Source organism: Hyaena hyaena, unplaced genomic scaffold (assembly GCF_003009895.1).
Source record: "Hyaena hyaena isolate Hyena2069 unplaced genomic scaffold, ASM300989v1 scaffold_0, whole genome shotgun sequence".
NCBI lineage: Eukaryota > Metazoa > Chordata > Mammalia > Carnivora > Hyaenidae > Hyaena > Hyaena hyaena.
Window position 1 is genome coordinate 3766569 of NW_024080632.1, and position 17795 is coordinate 3784363.

The following is a 17795-nucleotide window of genomic DNA, read 5'->3' on the forward strand; positions in this document are numbered from 1 at the left end:
CATTAGGTCCTGGGCATGGGTCCCAACCTTAGACAGTTGGTGGTTTTTTTTCTTTGTTCCCCCATGTTTGTTTGGTTGTTATTTGCTTGTTTTGAAAGAGAAATAGTGCGAGCAGGGGAGGGGAAGATAGAGAGAGAGAGAGAGAATCTGAAGCAAGCTCTGCACTAACAGCAGAGAGACGGGTGTGGGGCTTGAACTCACGAACCATGAGATCATAACCTGAGCCAAAGTCGGATGCTTAACCAACTGAGCCACCCAGCTGCCCCTAGCCGGTTGGTTTTTTAAAATAACTTTATTGAAATATCATTAGCATGCCATAAAATCCACCCTTTTAAGTGCTTTTTAGTATGTTTACAGAGTTATGAAACCATCACCACACTTATTTTTAGAACATTTTTGTTATCCGAAAAAGAGACCCTCTACCCAAGGTTAGAGGCAGCTACAGAAAGCCACAAATCTACTTCCTGCCCATATAGATTTGCCTATTCTGGGCATTTCACATAAATGGGACCAAACAATATGTGTCCTTCTGTGACTGGTGTCCTAGCATATTTTCAAGGGTCATCCGTGTTACAGCACGTGTTAATACTTCATTCCTTTTTATGGCTCAATAATATTCCATTGCGTGTGAATTTGCCACGTTTTGGTTATCCAGTCATTCACTGATGAGCACTGGGATGCTTCCATTGTTTGGCTCTTCTGAACACAGTTACTATGAAAATTACCATACAGGTTTTTGTACAGATGCGTTTTTCATTTCTCTTGCCTATGTATACCGAGTAGTAGAATTGCCGGGCCATATGGTAACTCTGTGTTTCACATTTTGAGGAGCTGCCAGACTGTTTTCCACAGCAGCAGTGCCATTTTACGTCCCCCCTGGCAGTACACTAAGGTTCCAACGTCTCCACATCCTCGCCAACACTTGTTCTCTTCTGTCTTTTTTATTTTAGCCATCCTAGTGGGTGTGGCATGGCATTTCACTGTGGTTTTTTATTTTGACTTCGATTTTTGAGGGAGCGTAGGGGCTGTGGAAAAATGACTTAGAGCAGAAGTGGCCACTGGAGAGGATTGGAGGCACTGAGCTCACGCACCTGGCGTTTTTTGGTTCTTTTTAAAATTTTTATTATTTTTTTTAAATTTTTAATGTTTTTATTTCTGAGAGAGAGAGAGAGAGACAGCATGAGCAGGGGAGGGTCAGAGAGAGAGGGAGACATAGAATCTGAAGCAGCCTCCAGGCTCTAAGCTAGCTGTCAGCACAGAGCCCAACGTGGGGCTCGAACCCACGAACCATGAGATCATGAGCTGAGCCGAAGTCGGACGCTTAACTGACTGAGCCATCCAGGTGCCCCAAAATTTTTATTATTTTTAATTCTTTTAATGTTTATTTTTTAATGTTTACTGATTTTTGAGAGAGAGAGAGACAGACAGAATCCGAAGCAGGCTCCCTGCTGTCAGCACAGAGCCTGACAGGTTCGAACTCATGAACTGCAAGATCGTGACCTGAGCTGAAGTTAGACGCTTAACAAACTGAGCTACCCAGGTGTCCCTTTAATGTTTATTTTTAAGAGAGACAGAGTGTGAGTAGGGGAGGGGAAGAGTGAGGGAGACACAGAATCTGAAGCAGGCCCCAGGCTCTGAGCTGTGAGCACAGAGCCCACCGTGGGTCTCGATCCCATGAACCACTGAAGTTGGCCGCTTAACTGACTGAGCCACCCAGGCACCCCTGGCCTTCTTTGGTTTTTGCTCATTTTCAGAACTTGTTTCTCGAGTCTTTTCCTTGATTCTTTGAGTTATCTGATAGTCTTCAAATAAAGTCCCTTTCCACTTAAGCTAACCAGAGCCCATTTCTTTTGCTGCAAATCAAAGATCATGATTGACACCATACTGAAGCTTAGTCGTTACATTTCTTTATATTTCCTGAATTGCATCTTGTTGCCATCCTTTACTTCTCCCCAAAATACTATAATAGTCTCCTTGCTGTTGTCCCTTTGCCAGCCATCCCCTCCTGCCCATCACCCAGTTCTATGCCTCTAAATTGCAAATGTAATCCATTTCCCCTCCTTTACTTTAATCTTCAAGTTTAACCTCCTTGATTTAGCTCACAAGGCCACCCATAACGTAACCATTGCTTTCTCTCAACGTAAGGGGTTGCTCCCCTGCCACCACCTCCAGAGACCCCTTAGACTGGCTTAGGGTGCCTCATTTATGTAATTTCCCCTCCACCTACCCTGATCCCCTCTTCCTTCCCACCCCATCTGCTCCAGATATCCCTATATCATATCACAAGATTCTGTAATTATTGCCATGTCTGTTTCCCTCACTACAATGTGACCATCTTAAGGGCAAGAACCATGCTTTGTGCTACATTATATCCAGGGCTTAGCATGCTGTGTTGACGCTCGGGTCACTTAGTAAGAGGATCTGCAGGCCACAAGTTACTGCCATTCCACCATTTATTTCACAAAAGTGGAAAAGGTAGAGATGGCCAGCAGGGCACAGAGGAAGGGGGAAGTGGCATGCATTTGCTGACACTTTACTGCAGAGCAGGCTGCCTTCAGGCAATTACCAGCAACTAGGGGAAAGTACAGTTAAACATGATTGCTCACAAAGGAACAGGATCACTGAGAAAATTGTGGTCACATTTAAAAAAAAAATATTGAAATCTCTGGAAAATGAAGGAAGATGAAGAGACGCCAACTCGGGACATACGGGTTATGAAGCAGAAGCCACAGTAGGCGTTTCTACCTTTGGCTGGTGTCACGTGAAAGAACAGAAAAGACTGGCTCTACACGTGACTTATTTATGGTCTTTCCTGGGATCCTCTATCCCACAACAAGACTCTGGATAAAAGAAATGAGGGTGGCCAGATCTTCCACCTGGAAGACTCGACTAGCCTCCATTCCTCACATGAAAACGTTCCTACTCTGACTCCTGAGGGAGAACCATATAATGGTAGCACTGAAGGAACACTAGAGATCCTTCTAGACCCCTGAGGACCTCGTCTTGAGCCTACATCCCCTTCTGTGTTCTGACCACACAAACCTTCGGTTCACTGAATGCTTCTGGCTTTGGTGCACACTGTCCCCTCTGTCTGGGATGTTCTCGCCTGTCTCTTTCCATGACTGGCTCTCAACATCGATGTCTCATCTTCGAAGAGACCTTCCCTGACCACCTTAACTAAAGCACACTCCCCTCTTGGTATTCAATATATTCAATGCTTTTTCTTTATGACTCTGAGAATAATTTGCAATGGCATATTTATGTGTTTGTCTAACATGAGCTCCCTAAAGACAATGGCCGTGCCTGTTCTTGTTTACAACCGCACACCCAGTGCTCATACAGTGCTAGCACACAGTAACTATTTGCTCAGTTCATGAATGGACAAATGGACAAATGGACAAACAAATGGATGAACGGAGCCCATCTGTGAAGAAATCAGGCACTCACGGAGGAGAAGCAAGGCAGCAGCCAGCCCCTTAGATAGTACGGTGTGCCCTGGGTTTGCCACAACCCCATGTCTCCCCCATGCTGGAGCCACCACTCAGGGTATTGTCTTTGCTACAGACCCCAGGACTACGGTCCCACCCGCTGCTCCCTTCTCCGGGGCAGGTATGCTGCCAGGATGGGGGAACTCGCATCGTGCAACACCCACTTCTGCAATGTTGGAAGTGCTGGCCAGGAGCACGCATTAGTTCCTCGTAACTGAACTTGCTCCCCTCCCAAAGAAAACACCCCCACTTGCTTTGAAGAGTAAGATATACAGGGGCGCCTAGGTGCCTCAGTCAGTTGAGTGTCAACTTTGGCTCAGGTCATGATCTCAGGGTTTGTGGGTTCGAGCCCCGTGTTGGGCTCTGTGCTGACAGCTCAGAGCCTGGAGCCTGCTTTGGATTCTGTGTCTCCCTCTCTCTCCCCCCCTCCCTTGCCTGCCTAAAAATGAATAAACATTTTTAAAATTTTAAAGAAAAAGAGTAAGACATACAAAAATAAATACCATGTTGGGGCGCCTGGGTGGCTTAGTCGGTTAAGCGTCCGACTTTCCGACTTTCGCTTAGGTCATGATCTCACCGTTTGTGGGTTCGAGCCCCGCGTCGGGCTCTGTGCTGACTGCCAGCTCGGAGCCTGGAGCCTGTTTCAGTGTGTGACTCCCTCTCTCTCTGTCCCTCCCCTGCTCACGCTGTCTCTCTCTCCTAGAAATAAATAAAACATTTAAAAAATAAATAAATAAATAAATACCATGTTTACATTGATGTGGTTTGTGACTTCCAATCAACAAAACGAGAAAACGTGAGGGACTTGGGAAGAACATAATGGTTCAGTCCCTTCCCATGGCAGCGACTTGGGTGTTGAACTTTCCCACTGTGCCACTAGCAATTCCAAACTACCGAGAAAGGCATGGAACCAGCAGTGGACAGTGATCTTCCTGGGCCTGAGGCCTCTCCCCTGGGCAATGATCAACACCTACTGTTACCTACAAAAGCAACAGGGCTGCCTTCAGGTATCAGCAGCTCAGGAAAACAAGCTAGAGGGGACAGGGACCTGCTAGTCACTGTCCTGAGAGGTCAGTCGGTCCCTATACTCTATTGCACTGCCATTGAAGAATGTTGCATCAACCTGTTGTGGTGTTTTGTTTTTTTTAAGATTTCATTTTAAAGTAATCTCTACCCTCCATGTGGGGCTCAAACAACCCCAAGATTAAGAGTCGCATGTTCTACTGACTGAGCCAGCCAGGAGTCCTAGGGTATTTTGTTGTTGTTGTTTTGTTTTCCTTTAAGCTAAGTTTAAAAAAAAATTTTTTTTAAACTTTTTATTTTTTGAGAGACACAGAGAGAGAGAGAGAGAGCATGAGCAGGGGAGGGGCAGCGAAAGGGAGACAGAATCCGAAGCAGGCTCCAGGCTCTGAGCTGTCGGCACAGAGCCCAATGTGGGGCTCGAACCCACAAATGGTGAGTTCATGACCTGAGCAAAAGTTGGACACTCAACTGACTGGACCATCCAGGCTTCCCAGGAGACAGATCTTTTCAAAAAGATCCTTCCTGTCTGCACTGCCTGGAAGCACAGCAAAGTCTCGTGGTCACAGAGGACAGACAGCAGGTGAGGTGACAGACAAAAGCAGCCAGCCCTGACTGGCTTTGGGAGTGTTTGCTGGAGAATGGAGAGGCATAGGGCGGAGCACGGAAACCATTCAGGGGCAACTGAGTCAGAAAGGTGGTGTAGGGGTGTGTGTGTGTGTGTGTGTGTGTGTGTGTTTTAATTTTGAGCTAATTTTAGATTTACAGGAGAGTTGCAAAGGTAAGACAGAGAGTTCCCATGGGCCCTTTACCCAGCTTCCCAGATATGTACCCCCTCCCCATGTAACCACCATATAGTGATGAAGACGAAGAAATTAACATTGCCGCGATGCCATTAACTCATCTACAGACCTCAGCTGGAGTGCACGGTTTCCCCAGTGCCCGCTTCCTGTCCCGGAAACCCCTCTGGGATCCCATTTTGCACTTCCCCACTGTGTCTCCTTAGTCTCTTCCCATCAGAGACTGTTTCTCAGTCTTCTCTTGCTCGTCTTGACCTTGACAGGATTGGAGAGCGTGTCGGTTTGCTCTGGCTGTTTGTACGGATGCGCGGTATTTGTAAAACTGTTGGGAGGAGGGATCCTGGCCGAGGGGGTAGAGCGGATGCAGTTTTCACGTGGCCTACAGGTTAAGAATGGTTTTCATAATTTTCAATGGTTGAAAAAATTCAAAAGGAGGTGATTTTGTGATATGTGGAGATTATCGTGAAATCCAAATTTCAGTGTCCATTAAGAAACTCAGTTGGAACACAGCCACAGTCATTCTTTTCCGGATGGTCTATCGTTGCCGGTGTATTCCAATGGGCAAGTCAAGGAGGTGTGACAGAGCCATTCGGCCTGCAGAGCCTGGACATTTACTCTCTGGCCCTTTACAGAGAAAGTCCACCGACCCCAATGGAGAGAGCCTGGCGGGACCTGGTGCTCACTTTTGCTCTAAAGCAAAGGCAGCTATTAAAGAGCTCTGAGTTCATCCATCCATTCTACAGATACTTATTGAGGCCCCATTGTTAAACCCAGCAGACACCTCTATTTAAACAAGTGCTAACAAAGCTAACGCTCCGGAATTGGAGGAGGTTAATGCTCATCAATCATCTGCCCAGGTCTCGGGTACAGGTGTCCCGTAATAATAATAGTCACTGCCCTGTTGTGAGCTCTGCCTTGTGCTGGTAACACTACTCGCACCCTCTCCTTTAACGCTCTCAATCACCCAGCAGCTACTCCAGGAGGAAACTGAGGTTTAAGAGATTAGCCACACCCAAGGGTACATAGAGAGCCACCAAATGTAAGGGGCAGAAAATGAGCCGTCAAGCCCCTGGGCATCAGAGCAGATGGTGTGCAAACAAGCCCCTTGTCATGCTTGGGAAGAGCCGAGGGGGTGGGCTGGGGAGGCTCCCGGTGGTTCCTAGACTCTAGAAGCAGCAAACCAGGATAGCTGGGTTGGTCAGTAGCCAGAGACGCCATCTGAAACAGCGTTCTTCCAAAAGAGCATCACAGTCTTCAGTGTTTTGTCCCTGAGTCTTGATGCACAAGCCCAACAATTATACTTCTTTGGTCTTTCCTCACTCCCCCTCTGGCATCACTGCTCTACCACGCACACCGCTGGAGAGTCTGAGTGCTCTGCTCCCTCGGCAGGAAGGCTGTCTTCCACTTCCTCCCCTGGGTGGGGATGTGGATGTCCCAGCAGGTGGCCTGTGTGGCCATCAGGCGGGGCCTGCCAATGTTGGGAGACAAAGGGGCTTCTGGTGCTGAAAGGTGCACAGGTCCTCTCCGTGTTGGTCAAACAGGTTGAGAGACACCCAAACAAAAGCACCTGCAGAAAGGGGCCCTGAAGGTGAGAAGGGCGCCCAGTGGCCGAGCTGGGCTGGGAGCAGTTGGGAACGCTATTGACACGAATCCTGCCGTCCCCTGGGGTTTTGGCCTTCCTGGATGAACATCAGAGCCAGGGCCTCCCCTCCCTGTACTGACTTGGAGATGCAGGAAGATCAGCACAGAGGGAGCACCTCGGCCACAGTGTGAAGGCGGTCCCAGCTCACGGATCCAGCCACAGGTGGTCCAGCTGGTCACTGGCCAGTTCTGCTCAAGGCAGTGATTGCAATACATGTAGCCGATCAGAACAAAATCACGGTGTGCCAGATTTAATTTAACCAGGAGCCCCTGGTTGGTGTCCGGACAGCATTCCATTCTGAGTAAATTTTGAAGAGAACAAGTCATCTGAGAGTTTCCTGTTCCCTAAAATGTCCCCAGGAACTTTTTAACTGGCTTGGTAATACGTCTCCTAAGCCCTTAGCAGCTGCAAAATTGATTCATAAGGCATGGTGGGTTTTTTTGGTCTTGTTTTGTTTTGCCTTTTTAAAAAAAAAGGAACAAGACGTAAACCAGGTTGCAAAGCCCTGGCCACACAACCCGATAGAAGATGCCTGCGGAGCCCTGGCCCACGCTGTCCATCCCAAGGTCACCGTGACACAGCCAGGTTTGCGGTGGATGGTTCTGTTCTATGTTCAAAGACTCACTGAGGCCATGTCTCCAAGTGGACACCATGAAGCAGGGAGGGCCCAGTGCATGAAGGACGACACTACTGTCACCTACTTCTCTTGCACAGACTCTGCTCCTGAAGAAGGGCCTTTAGGGGACCAGAGATGTCATCTCACGTGCCAGAGCCTCTGGGGAGGGACCTGGTTTGGGTGGGAGGGTGCGATGGGCTAAGCATGTGCAGAGAATAACATCTGGCACTTGGGTCTGAATGAAAACTCATCACTGATAACAAATCTCTAAAATCAGACCATGACTTTCATCTGTTTACATAATGTCAGTGCTCTAGTCTCAAGGTCAAAACACCACTGAAAACTTAGCAATGTTTCCTAAATATCCCCTGAGCTGGGGAGGCTGGGCCCCATTTGTGCCTACTACATGTCTGGAAGCCCTGGGAGGGAGCGTGAGGCCAGGGATCACCCATGCTAGTCAGCGGGGGAGAGGAGGGGAGGGGAGGGGTGAGAGGGAAGAGAAAGGGAGGAGAGGGGAGGGGAGGGGAGGGAAAGGGAAGAGAGGGGAGGGGAGGGGAAGAGAGGGGAGGGGAGGGGAAGAGAGGGGAGGGGAGGGGAAGAGAGGGGAGGGGAGGGGAGGGGGAGAGGGGAGGCTCACAGACTCCAGTTGGTGAGTTCTGCCCCCACTCCCGGGCCTGGCCGGGTGGTTTCTGGTCCAGGTGCAGCACACACAGGGCCCCAGGGGATGCTCTTTTGCATTCTCTCTGGCAGTTGCCGCCAGGGTTAAGCATGGCCAGTGAAGCTCTTCATAACGGCCACGCACAGCTGCTTAGTTGTTTTGCTGATGAGAAGGCAGGAGCAGGGACTCCCAGGAGCCCAGAGCACCCAGCACCCCCCACCAGTCAGACAGCAGGCAGGGGTGATCCCCATTAAACCACATTATGCCAAGGGGCTGGGTGGCACCTGAGGGGAAGTGACTACAGCTGCACGTGTCCCTGGGAAGGGCCGCTGCAGGTGCAAGCCTTCTCTGCACCCAGGGACCACACCACCTCCGTGTCCTGTTCAATCCCGCGCAGGCGGCGCTGACTTAGATGGAGCAGAAAGCCAGGGCGGGGTCTCCAGCCACCATTTACATCCAGCTGCCAGTGTGTCTTTTGCCTCCAGCCACTTTTCTATTTGAGAAACAGTGGAATGTCCAACTTTGTGAATTCCACTGCTTAACAGAAATTTGCTTTTAATGTCTAAATGTTCCAGAGATGACAGTGGGGGGCAGGGAAATACAGGGAAAGCAGCGCCTCTTGGGAAGAAAAAAAAAAAAAAAAGAAACAACAAACCCCGCGCACACACACAGTCCTTTGTGCCTCAAGCATTCCTTACAACTTCGCTGACCATAGGATCTTGTCTGAAATCTTGTGAAATGGTTAGGCCAAGAATGTCAGTCGCGAATATTTCTGCAGTGATTTCGTCTGGAAGTTGTTCTTCAAAGCAGATTTCTGAACCTAGCCAAACAAGAAAACAAAACAAATGCCTTCAGAATGATGAGGTTTGTAACTCAGAAGCGCATTCCAAAAATACAAGGAACCGATACTGAACAAAAGTGAGAGGTGCTTTGTGCTACAGCTTGGCTGGGAGTCCTTCAACACCCCTGGGTGGAAATTGGCTAAAATCCCCCCTGCACGGTTTGGAGCACTGTTACCAAATCTCTGTGAACTTCCCTGGAAAGCCTTCAACCACATGGTATGGTTGATTTACTGTTTGGAGACACCTAGGAACCCAGTGTAGGTTATGGTCTGATGTCCTGAGTACACAGGGAATGGGGGAGGGGAGCTTGGAGGTTCAAAATGACTCACCAGATACTGGAGTCTAGAACCGTCTGAGATCAAGAACTCTGTTTCATGCGAAACTGGGGATGGCCAGTAAGGAGAGAGGGAGAAGGAAGCCCGGCAAGGGGTCTCTGCTCCTGACCCCAGTCTCGGTAGCGGTGATGGGCTTTGACCACCATGGGGCATTGGGCAGCGTCCTGGGCCTGGCAGTGGTGATGCCCCGCAGGCCTGGGAGAGCGGTTTAGACGGGTTCGTCCAGAGCTTAAACTCCCAACCCTAATTGCGGGTCCATTTCCCTCCCCCTAGAGGATTAGAGAAGAAGGTGAGCAATCCTTAGGCAGGAAAGGAGGATGAGCTTTAAAAACCTCCAAGCACTGGCAGCTTGAAGTCGGGCTTGTGCCTAGTTGTAGCCCTGTCCTTCTTCAAGTCTCTCGACAAAGTCTCCTCTGAAACACCTTCCAAGCTGTACTTCCCCCAGGGGCCAGTACTCAGGCACACAAGCTGAGAAGATGAAGACCGGGTCAGTTGAATAAAGGGGGGACGAGGAGGAATAAGACCCAGAGGATGGACGAGACACGGCAATCAAACATGGCGCCTCTCACGGGTCCTTTCTCGCTCACGTTGGGGCCCCGGCGGACTTGCTTTGTTGTACACACGGTATTATGGAGGATGGCTTGCACTAGGCAGGAGGAACAAATACGCTTAAGTCTATGACAAATTAGTGAGCCACGGCTGCAAGCCCAGGCAGAGTCAGGAACGGTACCTTTGACGGAGGAGGCTGCGGGCTCAGATTTCCACCCCTCAGGATTCAGTCCAAACAGCGTAGCGAAGCAGTCACACATCTCCTCCTCTGTCATGTGCTCACCTGAGTATCGTTAAAGGAAAGAGTGTCCATTCCCGCTCTTGGGGCTATGCATAATGTCAGAGCTTAGCATCGTCATTCCAAGGTCTTCAAAGAATTATTCCATGATTTCCTTTCCTTGGGGCACAAAAACAATCTACAGAGTCCTACAGAGTCACATATCCTTCCTTATATGAGGTTAAGACTGGTGTTTCATGGAGGGGAAGTCTGCTGGGGCTTGTATGGAGAGTAAGACAACTTTCTTTTTTTTTTTTTTTTTAAGTTTGTGTATTTTGAGAGAGCGTGAGTGGGGAAGGGGCAGAGAGAGAAGGAAACAGGAGAGTCCTAAGCAAGCTCCACACACTGGCAGCGCAGAGCCTGATGCGAGGCTTGGACTCGCCAAATCGTGAGATCATGACCTGAGCCGAAACCAAGAGTCAGACGCTTAACCAACTGAGCCACCCAGAAGCCCCTAAGACAACTTTCTGATCAAGACTGGCCTCAGCTTGGGATGCCTGGGTGGCTCAGGGGCATCTGAGCTTCTGACTTCGGCTCAGGTCATGATCTCATGGGTTTGTGGGTTCGAGCCCCACGTCGGGCTCTGTGCTGACAGCTCAGAGCCTGGAGCCTGCTTTGGATTCTGTCTCTTCCTCTCTTTCTGCCCCTCCCCTGCTAGTGTACCCTCTCTCAAATATAAATAAACATTTAAAAAAAATTTTTTTTAAACAGACTGTGTTCAGCTTCATTTCATGTTCCCTCACACTAGAACCACCAGCTTGATGAAGAGGAAACTGTCACCCAGAGAGAAAGCCTACTTGACTTCCTCACATGAAATGTTGAGGAGAACAGTAGATTAAGAGAAAAAATTTTACAGTGGTGTGGTTTTACCTCACAATTGCATCCCAGTGTCATAATAGCCCTGTGACATTGGTGGATAGCACTTTTACTCCCATTTTATAAGCAAGGATACTGACTCTCCCAGAGGTTCAGCAAGTTGGAACACAAATCAGATTCTTAGGGACCCAGGATAGTGCCTTCCCCATCACCCTGTGTTTGCCAGCTCTGTGGGTCAACAGATGGCATCCCCCATGGTTGAAGCCCCCATCTGATTAAAGGTGTCAGGGGGTCGGGGCGCCTGGGTGGCTTAGTTGGTGAAGCGCCTGACTTTAGCTCAGATCACGATTTCACGGTCTGTGGGTTTGAGCCCTCATGTGGGGGTCTGTGCTGACAGCTCAAAGCCTGGAGTCTGCTTTGGATTCTGTGTCTCCCTCTCTCTCTATCCTCCCCCACTCACACTCTGTCTTTCTCTCTTAAAAATAAACATTTTTTTAAAAAAGTTTGCCAGGGGGTCTGCCTCCCCAAAGGCAGTTCTCTCCAGTGGGAATGGCCCAAGAATGTGACAAGATATTCCCTATTTGTGGATTTACCTTTCGTTAGAAGCAGTTTTAGGAAGTCTTCTCTTCGTATAACCTTCTTTCCGCTTGAATTGGTAAAACCGAGGACGTTAAAGCTATCCTGAATGCCACGCATGGTGTTACCAAAAGGTGGTCTGTGATTGAGGTAAACTTTAAAGAAATCTGGTAAGTTGATTTTGTCAATTAGCTTTCCAGTGTCCACATACTCACTAAATCTGACTTCATTAAACATATCTTCAATCTAGGGAAGAGGTTAAAAAAAAAAAAGACCGTGGTAAGCAGAAAAGACACTTTAATATACTTCTAAAAATTGGACAGTCGCAGACAAATGTTTACAGTTAGTTGAAAACATGTCTAAGGGTTGATTATATCCCCCAAGAAAGAGATGCTGAAGTCCTAACCCCCAGGACCTCATATTGTGACCTTATTTAGAAATAGGGCCATGGCAGATGTAATTAGTTAAGATGAGATCATACTGGAGTGGGATGGGCCTAGTCCACTGTGAATGGTCTCCTTATAAGAAGAGGAGAAGACACACAGGGAGGGGATGGCCACGTGATGATGGAGGCAGAGAGTGGAAAGACGCAGTTCAAACCCAGGACTGCTGGTAACCACCAGAAACTAGAAGTGAGGAGGGAAGGAAGGATTCTCCCCTACAGGTTTCACAGAGAGCATGGCCTACTGACAGCTAGATTTATTCTGTGGGGAAATAAGTCTCTGTTGCTTTAAGCCACCCAGTTTGTGATGTTTTGTTACTGCAGTCCTAATACAGTGGCTGGTTTTTCAATACTATTAACACGGCTACATTATTATCACCTCTTACCTATCAACTACTTTCTTCCTTTGTGAGGCAGATGTTAGTTTCATTTAGAAGGTATTATCCTCACAAATTTAGAAATTAGCTTATAAACTCAGTTAAGTGTCCAACTCTTGATTTTGGCTCAGGTCATGATCTCAAGATCATGTGAGATCGAGCCTTATGTTAGGCTCCACGCTGACAGTGCAGAGCCTGCTTGGGATTCTCGGTCTCCCTCTCTCTCTGCCCCTCCCCAGCTCTCTCTCTCTCAAAATAAATAAACATTAAAAAATAAGCAAATAATTCAGATGAAACTCAAATATAGGACCAATGGCCCTAGTAAGTTTCTTAAAACAATTAACTGCACCAAGATTCACTTTTCCTTCTTCTCTTTACCATTTTTATTATGCAATATTTTGCATATACAAAAGACTTTATGTAACTTATGGGGTATAACTAAAAAGTGAACACCTAAGAAGCCATCATTCATTGAAAAGTTCAACAAAAGTGATAAATCTTTAGCTAGAATAACCAAGAAAAAAAGAGAAGAGACTCAATTACTAAAATCAGAATTGAAAGAGAGAACACCAGTACCAACCTCTCAGAAACAGAAAGTACAAACAGCATGTTCAATTATAGTTCATTTGTATGAATCTGTAACTGATGATGTTACAATGAGATAACTTAAATGAAATGAACACATTCGTAGCAAGACACAAATGACCAAAACTGACTCAAGAAGAAATAGAAACTCTGAATAGACCTGTAACAAGTAAAGAGATTTAAAACTTCCACAAAGAAAAGCCAAGGACCAGATGGCTTCACTGGTGAATTCTACCAAATATTTTTTAAAATACCAATTTTCCACAAATTCTCATCACCCCCCTAAAAAAACCCAAAAAAACAAAAAACAAAAGAAAAGGGAACACATCCCAATCCATTCTATGAAGCCTGCTTCCTGACTTGGAAATTCATTGTGTATTTTCCAAATTTTCTAGAATGACAAAGGATGCTGCTCAATCTGTGGATTCAAACAGAAATGTGGTACCTGTTAATGCGGGTCTCCACATAGGTCTCCTTATGTAACTGCCAGAAGACAGGACAGGGAGAAATATAAAACAAACAAAACCACTCCTCACAGCCATCCATCTCTCCCTCTGCAGTACTTTAATACCATGCACACTGCAGTTGGATGAAATTCAGATACTCAAATTATGCCCAGCAAAGGGCTAGAAATGAGTAATTTATTTTAATATCTATAGTAAAAATTTTTAAATAATGTTTACTTTAAAATATTTAATTTAAAATAACATTATTTAAAATAATGTTTATTTATTTTTGAGAGAGACAGAGACAGAGCATGAGCAGAAGAAGGGCAAAGAGAGAGAGAGGGAGACACAGAATCCAAAGCAAGCTCAGGCTCTGAGCTGTCAGCACAGAGCCCGATACGGGGATTGAGCCCATGGACTATGAGATCATGACCTGAGCTGAAGTCGGATGCTTAACTGACTGAACCACCCAGGTACCCCTTTAATATCTACATTTTAAACCAATATGTGTCCTAACAAGTTGTGGGGCTTGGCATTTTACAAAGAGAGGGAATAAGAGCCACAGAAAAGTAGGAAGTAATTTTTTTTTCTAGAACATGAACTCTGCTTTCATTTGTAGGAATGAATCAGGAATTGAATCTATATTTGTACATAATATTTATCAATAGGTAACTAATTTCTCCTGTCCAATAAATTACATAGAACAAAAATCAGAAGAGTACCATCTTGAAGAAACACCAAGTATCAACCTATTGGGGGCACCTTCATGTCTTGGTATGGCCCCCAACTATTAAGAAAACAAAAATATCTTTGGAGTCCAACCATAATTTCCATAAAAGATCTGAAGCACTTTCTTTCCATTTCCCCCCACCATGTGCCTAAAATATACATGTATATGTTTAGCAAAATTCTTCTCATATATGTATATAATTTAGTAGCCTGCTCCCCCCCCAATACTGTATCTTAGTAATCACCTAGTATTTTCAAAGAAGCCATATATTTTCAATGCAACATTCCAGGAATGGTCCTTGGACATAATATCATCAATTACAGATACAAATGAACTACAATTGATACTATATAAGTAGCTTTAAATTGTAACATCTGTGTATGGAATATTCACTGAGTTTATATTATGTACAGTTGCAAGTTAAATTATGTATAATTTTAGTTATAAATAAAATATTATCCACTATCATATCATTTATACTTTGTACTACATAATTTTAATAGTATTATTATAAACATGTGCTACTATTTACCATGGGTCTCTGCTATGAGTAGAGGCTGGGGCTAAAAGCATGATCTTTGATGATAGACCTAGGTTCAAAGTCTGGTGCTCCCATTTTCTCTGTGACCTTCTCAACTTCCTTATCTTGAAAAAGAGGGTTATGGAGTTTTGAAGTTTACCAAGACAATATATTTAAGGTGCTAAACATAATGCCTAATACACAGTAAGCTCTCAAAAGGCAGTAACTATTCTTGTGATTATACTTTCTATGCCTTTGCTAATTACGATACATATAATTATAATTATAGTTGTAAATTTATAGCTATAAATTATAGTTATAAATTATGAATTATACACATAATTTATAATTACATAAATAATATAAATGTATACACATTATAAATGTAACATATGACTTAACTCAATTCGAAATATAAGCCTAGGGGCGCCCGGGTGGCGTAGTTGGTTAAGCGTCCGACTTTCGCTCGGGTCATGATCTCGCGGTTCGTGGGTTCGAGCCCCGCGTCGGGCTCTGTGCTGACTGCCAGCTCAGAGCCTGGAGCCTGTTTCAGTCTGTGACTCCCTCTCTCTCTAACCCTCCCCTGCTCACGCTGTCTCTCTCTCTCTCTCCTAGAAATAAATAAAACATTTAAAAAAAAAAAAAAAAGAAATATAAGCCTAACCTAAAGATACCAAAAAGAAACTCAAAAGCGGGAGTTACTCATACCCAGAGCATTCCAAAGATCTCAGAGAACATTCTCAGCACAAACCATTGAGTAGGTGATTCACCTCTTACTCTCTTTTCCCATATGACTGATCAAGAATCACAGCTTGAGGGGTGCCCGGGTGGCTAAGTCGGTTAAGCGTCCGACTTTGGCTCAGGTCATGATCTTATGGTTCGTGAGTTCGAGCCTCGCATCAGGGTCAGTGCTGACATCTCAGAGCCTCCAACCTGCTTTGGATTCTGTGTCTCTCTCTTTGCCCCTCCCTCCCTCCCTCAGTCTCTCTCTCTCTCTCTCTCTCAAAAACAAATAAACATTTAAAAATTTAAAAAAAGAATCACAGCTCAGAAAACAAAGTTGGAAGCTTTGGCATGACATTTCTTTCCTGAGCCTTCTTTGCAAGTATTGGTTGGAAAGGCAGGTTCTGCTACATGTCTAAACAAAGTTCACGCTTGGGAGAGGAGCCTTGGAGATGGAATGGAGCACCGAGGGCCTTCCCTACGCCTCAGTTGCCCTGCCTCTGCTTGGCTTCAGCAGAGCCCCTTTGTTGGCTTCTCACAAAGCCACTGGCCCCCCCTCCACTAAGCCAGTGCTTCACTTGAGTCACCTGGGGAGCTTTAAACACTCTGAGCCCCAGGCCCCATTCCCTGAGATCCTGACTTCATGCGTCTGGCGTGGAGTATGAGCAGTTACATACTATCGAAGCTCCTCGGGAGATCAGAATGCACGGCCAGGGTTGAGATGCACGGCTTTAAGGCAGGGGTTCTCGAGCTTCAAGTTTCATCAGGGGTCAAAATGACCAGGCGCACTTATTAAAACGGACAGTGGTCCTGCCCCCAGAGGTTCTGACTCACGGAGTCTGGGACGGGGCGCCAAGAATCTGCCTTTCTTACAAGCTGGTGCTGCTGGTCTGGGGAAACACTGCCCTTAGACCACATCACTTCTGCAGAGGTGATACTGGTGCCAACAGGAACCGGCACCGGGCTTGTGATTTTCCCTGGAGAGGAGTGGTGGCCGGCAGCGGTGAGCTTGTTCTCGCTTTGGGCCCACACCTCTCTCCTCCATGAAGCTTCAGCAATCGCTTTCCTGTCTATTTCCTCCGCTTCTTCAGAGCCTGGTGGTTGTAGGGACCCAGAGAAATAAGGAAACAAAACAAAACAAAAAAGCAAACAATGCAGGCAAAAGTGAGATCATGGGAGAATTTTTCTTAAAACATACAAAAGGCTGGGGGGCCTGGGTGGCTCAGCTGGTTCAGTGTCCGACTTCGGCTCAGGTCATGATCTTACGGTTTGTGGGTTTGAGCCCCACGTCAGGGTCTGTGCTGACAGCTCAGAGCTGGGAGCCTGCTTTAGATTCTGTCTCCTTCTCTCTCTCTGACCCTCCCCTGCTTGCACGCTCTCTCTCACTCTCTCTCTCTCTCAAAAAAAAAAAAAATTAAAAAATTAAAATATACAAAAGCCTTATTTAGAATAACCACTTACTGCTCTTGTTAGTTTAGTTCAATTTACCAGAAGTTACCAAGCATTTGGTTTAGCGCTAGGTGAATGAAAGGCAAGTCACTTAATTATTCCAGGACAGCCCTGCACTCTAGGACTTTATAGTCAGCAAATATCTATTAAACACCTTCTAGGTGCCAGGCACGGGTCTGGGCCCTGTGAAGAGACACGTAAGAGACCTCAGAATCTTGTTTCAGCATCATGTTTTATCACTTATGCTTTCTAACCTCCCTGTTAGGTGGAGAGGAACATGATACATTGGAACTGAGGCCTTGCTCACCGTACAAGCAGGCTCCCCCTGTGGGCTGGTGTCTCTTGTGCTAGGTTCATAGGCTCGCAGGCTGGGAGGAATCTCCCTCCTCCTCACACCCACCTCCCGATGCAGGGTGCTCTCTAGAACATTCTCTGCAGATCAGGAGTCTGTCTCATCCCAGCGCACGTCTTCACCTCGTGCCCCTCCTGGGACCCCTTCGAGTGCTCCCACACTGCCCTGGGCAGGGAAGGAGGGGCGCTGAGGAGCGGGGTTCAGGGCTGGGCAGCCTCACTGCAGTCACATCTGGAGACACCCCTGCTATTTATGAATTGCTCCGTGACTCACAGCTGCCCCCTGCTTCCTCCAGGAACTATATTTGGATGACAGCTGCCTTTCTCCAAGAGCGGGACTCGCCACACCCACTGGACGCAGTCCCAGGGTCAGGCCGGCCCTCAGTGCTCGGCCACCACCCTCTCTCCCTGCTGTCTGGGGTGAGGTGACCCAGAAACAAGAACACTACTCATTCCAGGGCCCTTTATGGTGGTGACCTTCATCCAGCCCCTCATCAGAGGCCAGGTGTCAGACACTTCCAGGCACTCGCTCCAGGAAATGGTTTTAAAGGCT

The 17795-nt window shown here is 46.8% G+C and overlaps 1 protein-coding gene across 1 annotated transcript in view; it reads right to left on the reverse strand.

The window, feature by feature from the left end:
- Positions 1 to 8695: 8695 nt before the first annotated feature.
- The window catches only part of CFAP251 (cilia and flagella associated protein 251), a 67600-nt gene continuing 58500 nt past the window's right edge, over positions 8696 to 17795 (reverse strand). The window contains exons 21-23 of the mRNA XM_039220372.1: positions 11637 to 11865; positions 10132 to 10233; positions 8696 to 9044 (exon numbers count right to left, since the gene is read on the reverse strand). Coding sequence (XP_039076303.1) covers positions 8908 to 9044; positions 10132 to 10233; positions 11637 to 11865 — 468 coding nt within the window. The 3' untranslated portion in view covers positions 8696 to 8907. The remainder of the gene's footprint in view (positions 9045 to 10131; positions 10234 to 11636; positions 11866 to 17795) is intronic.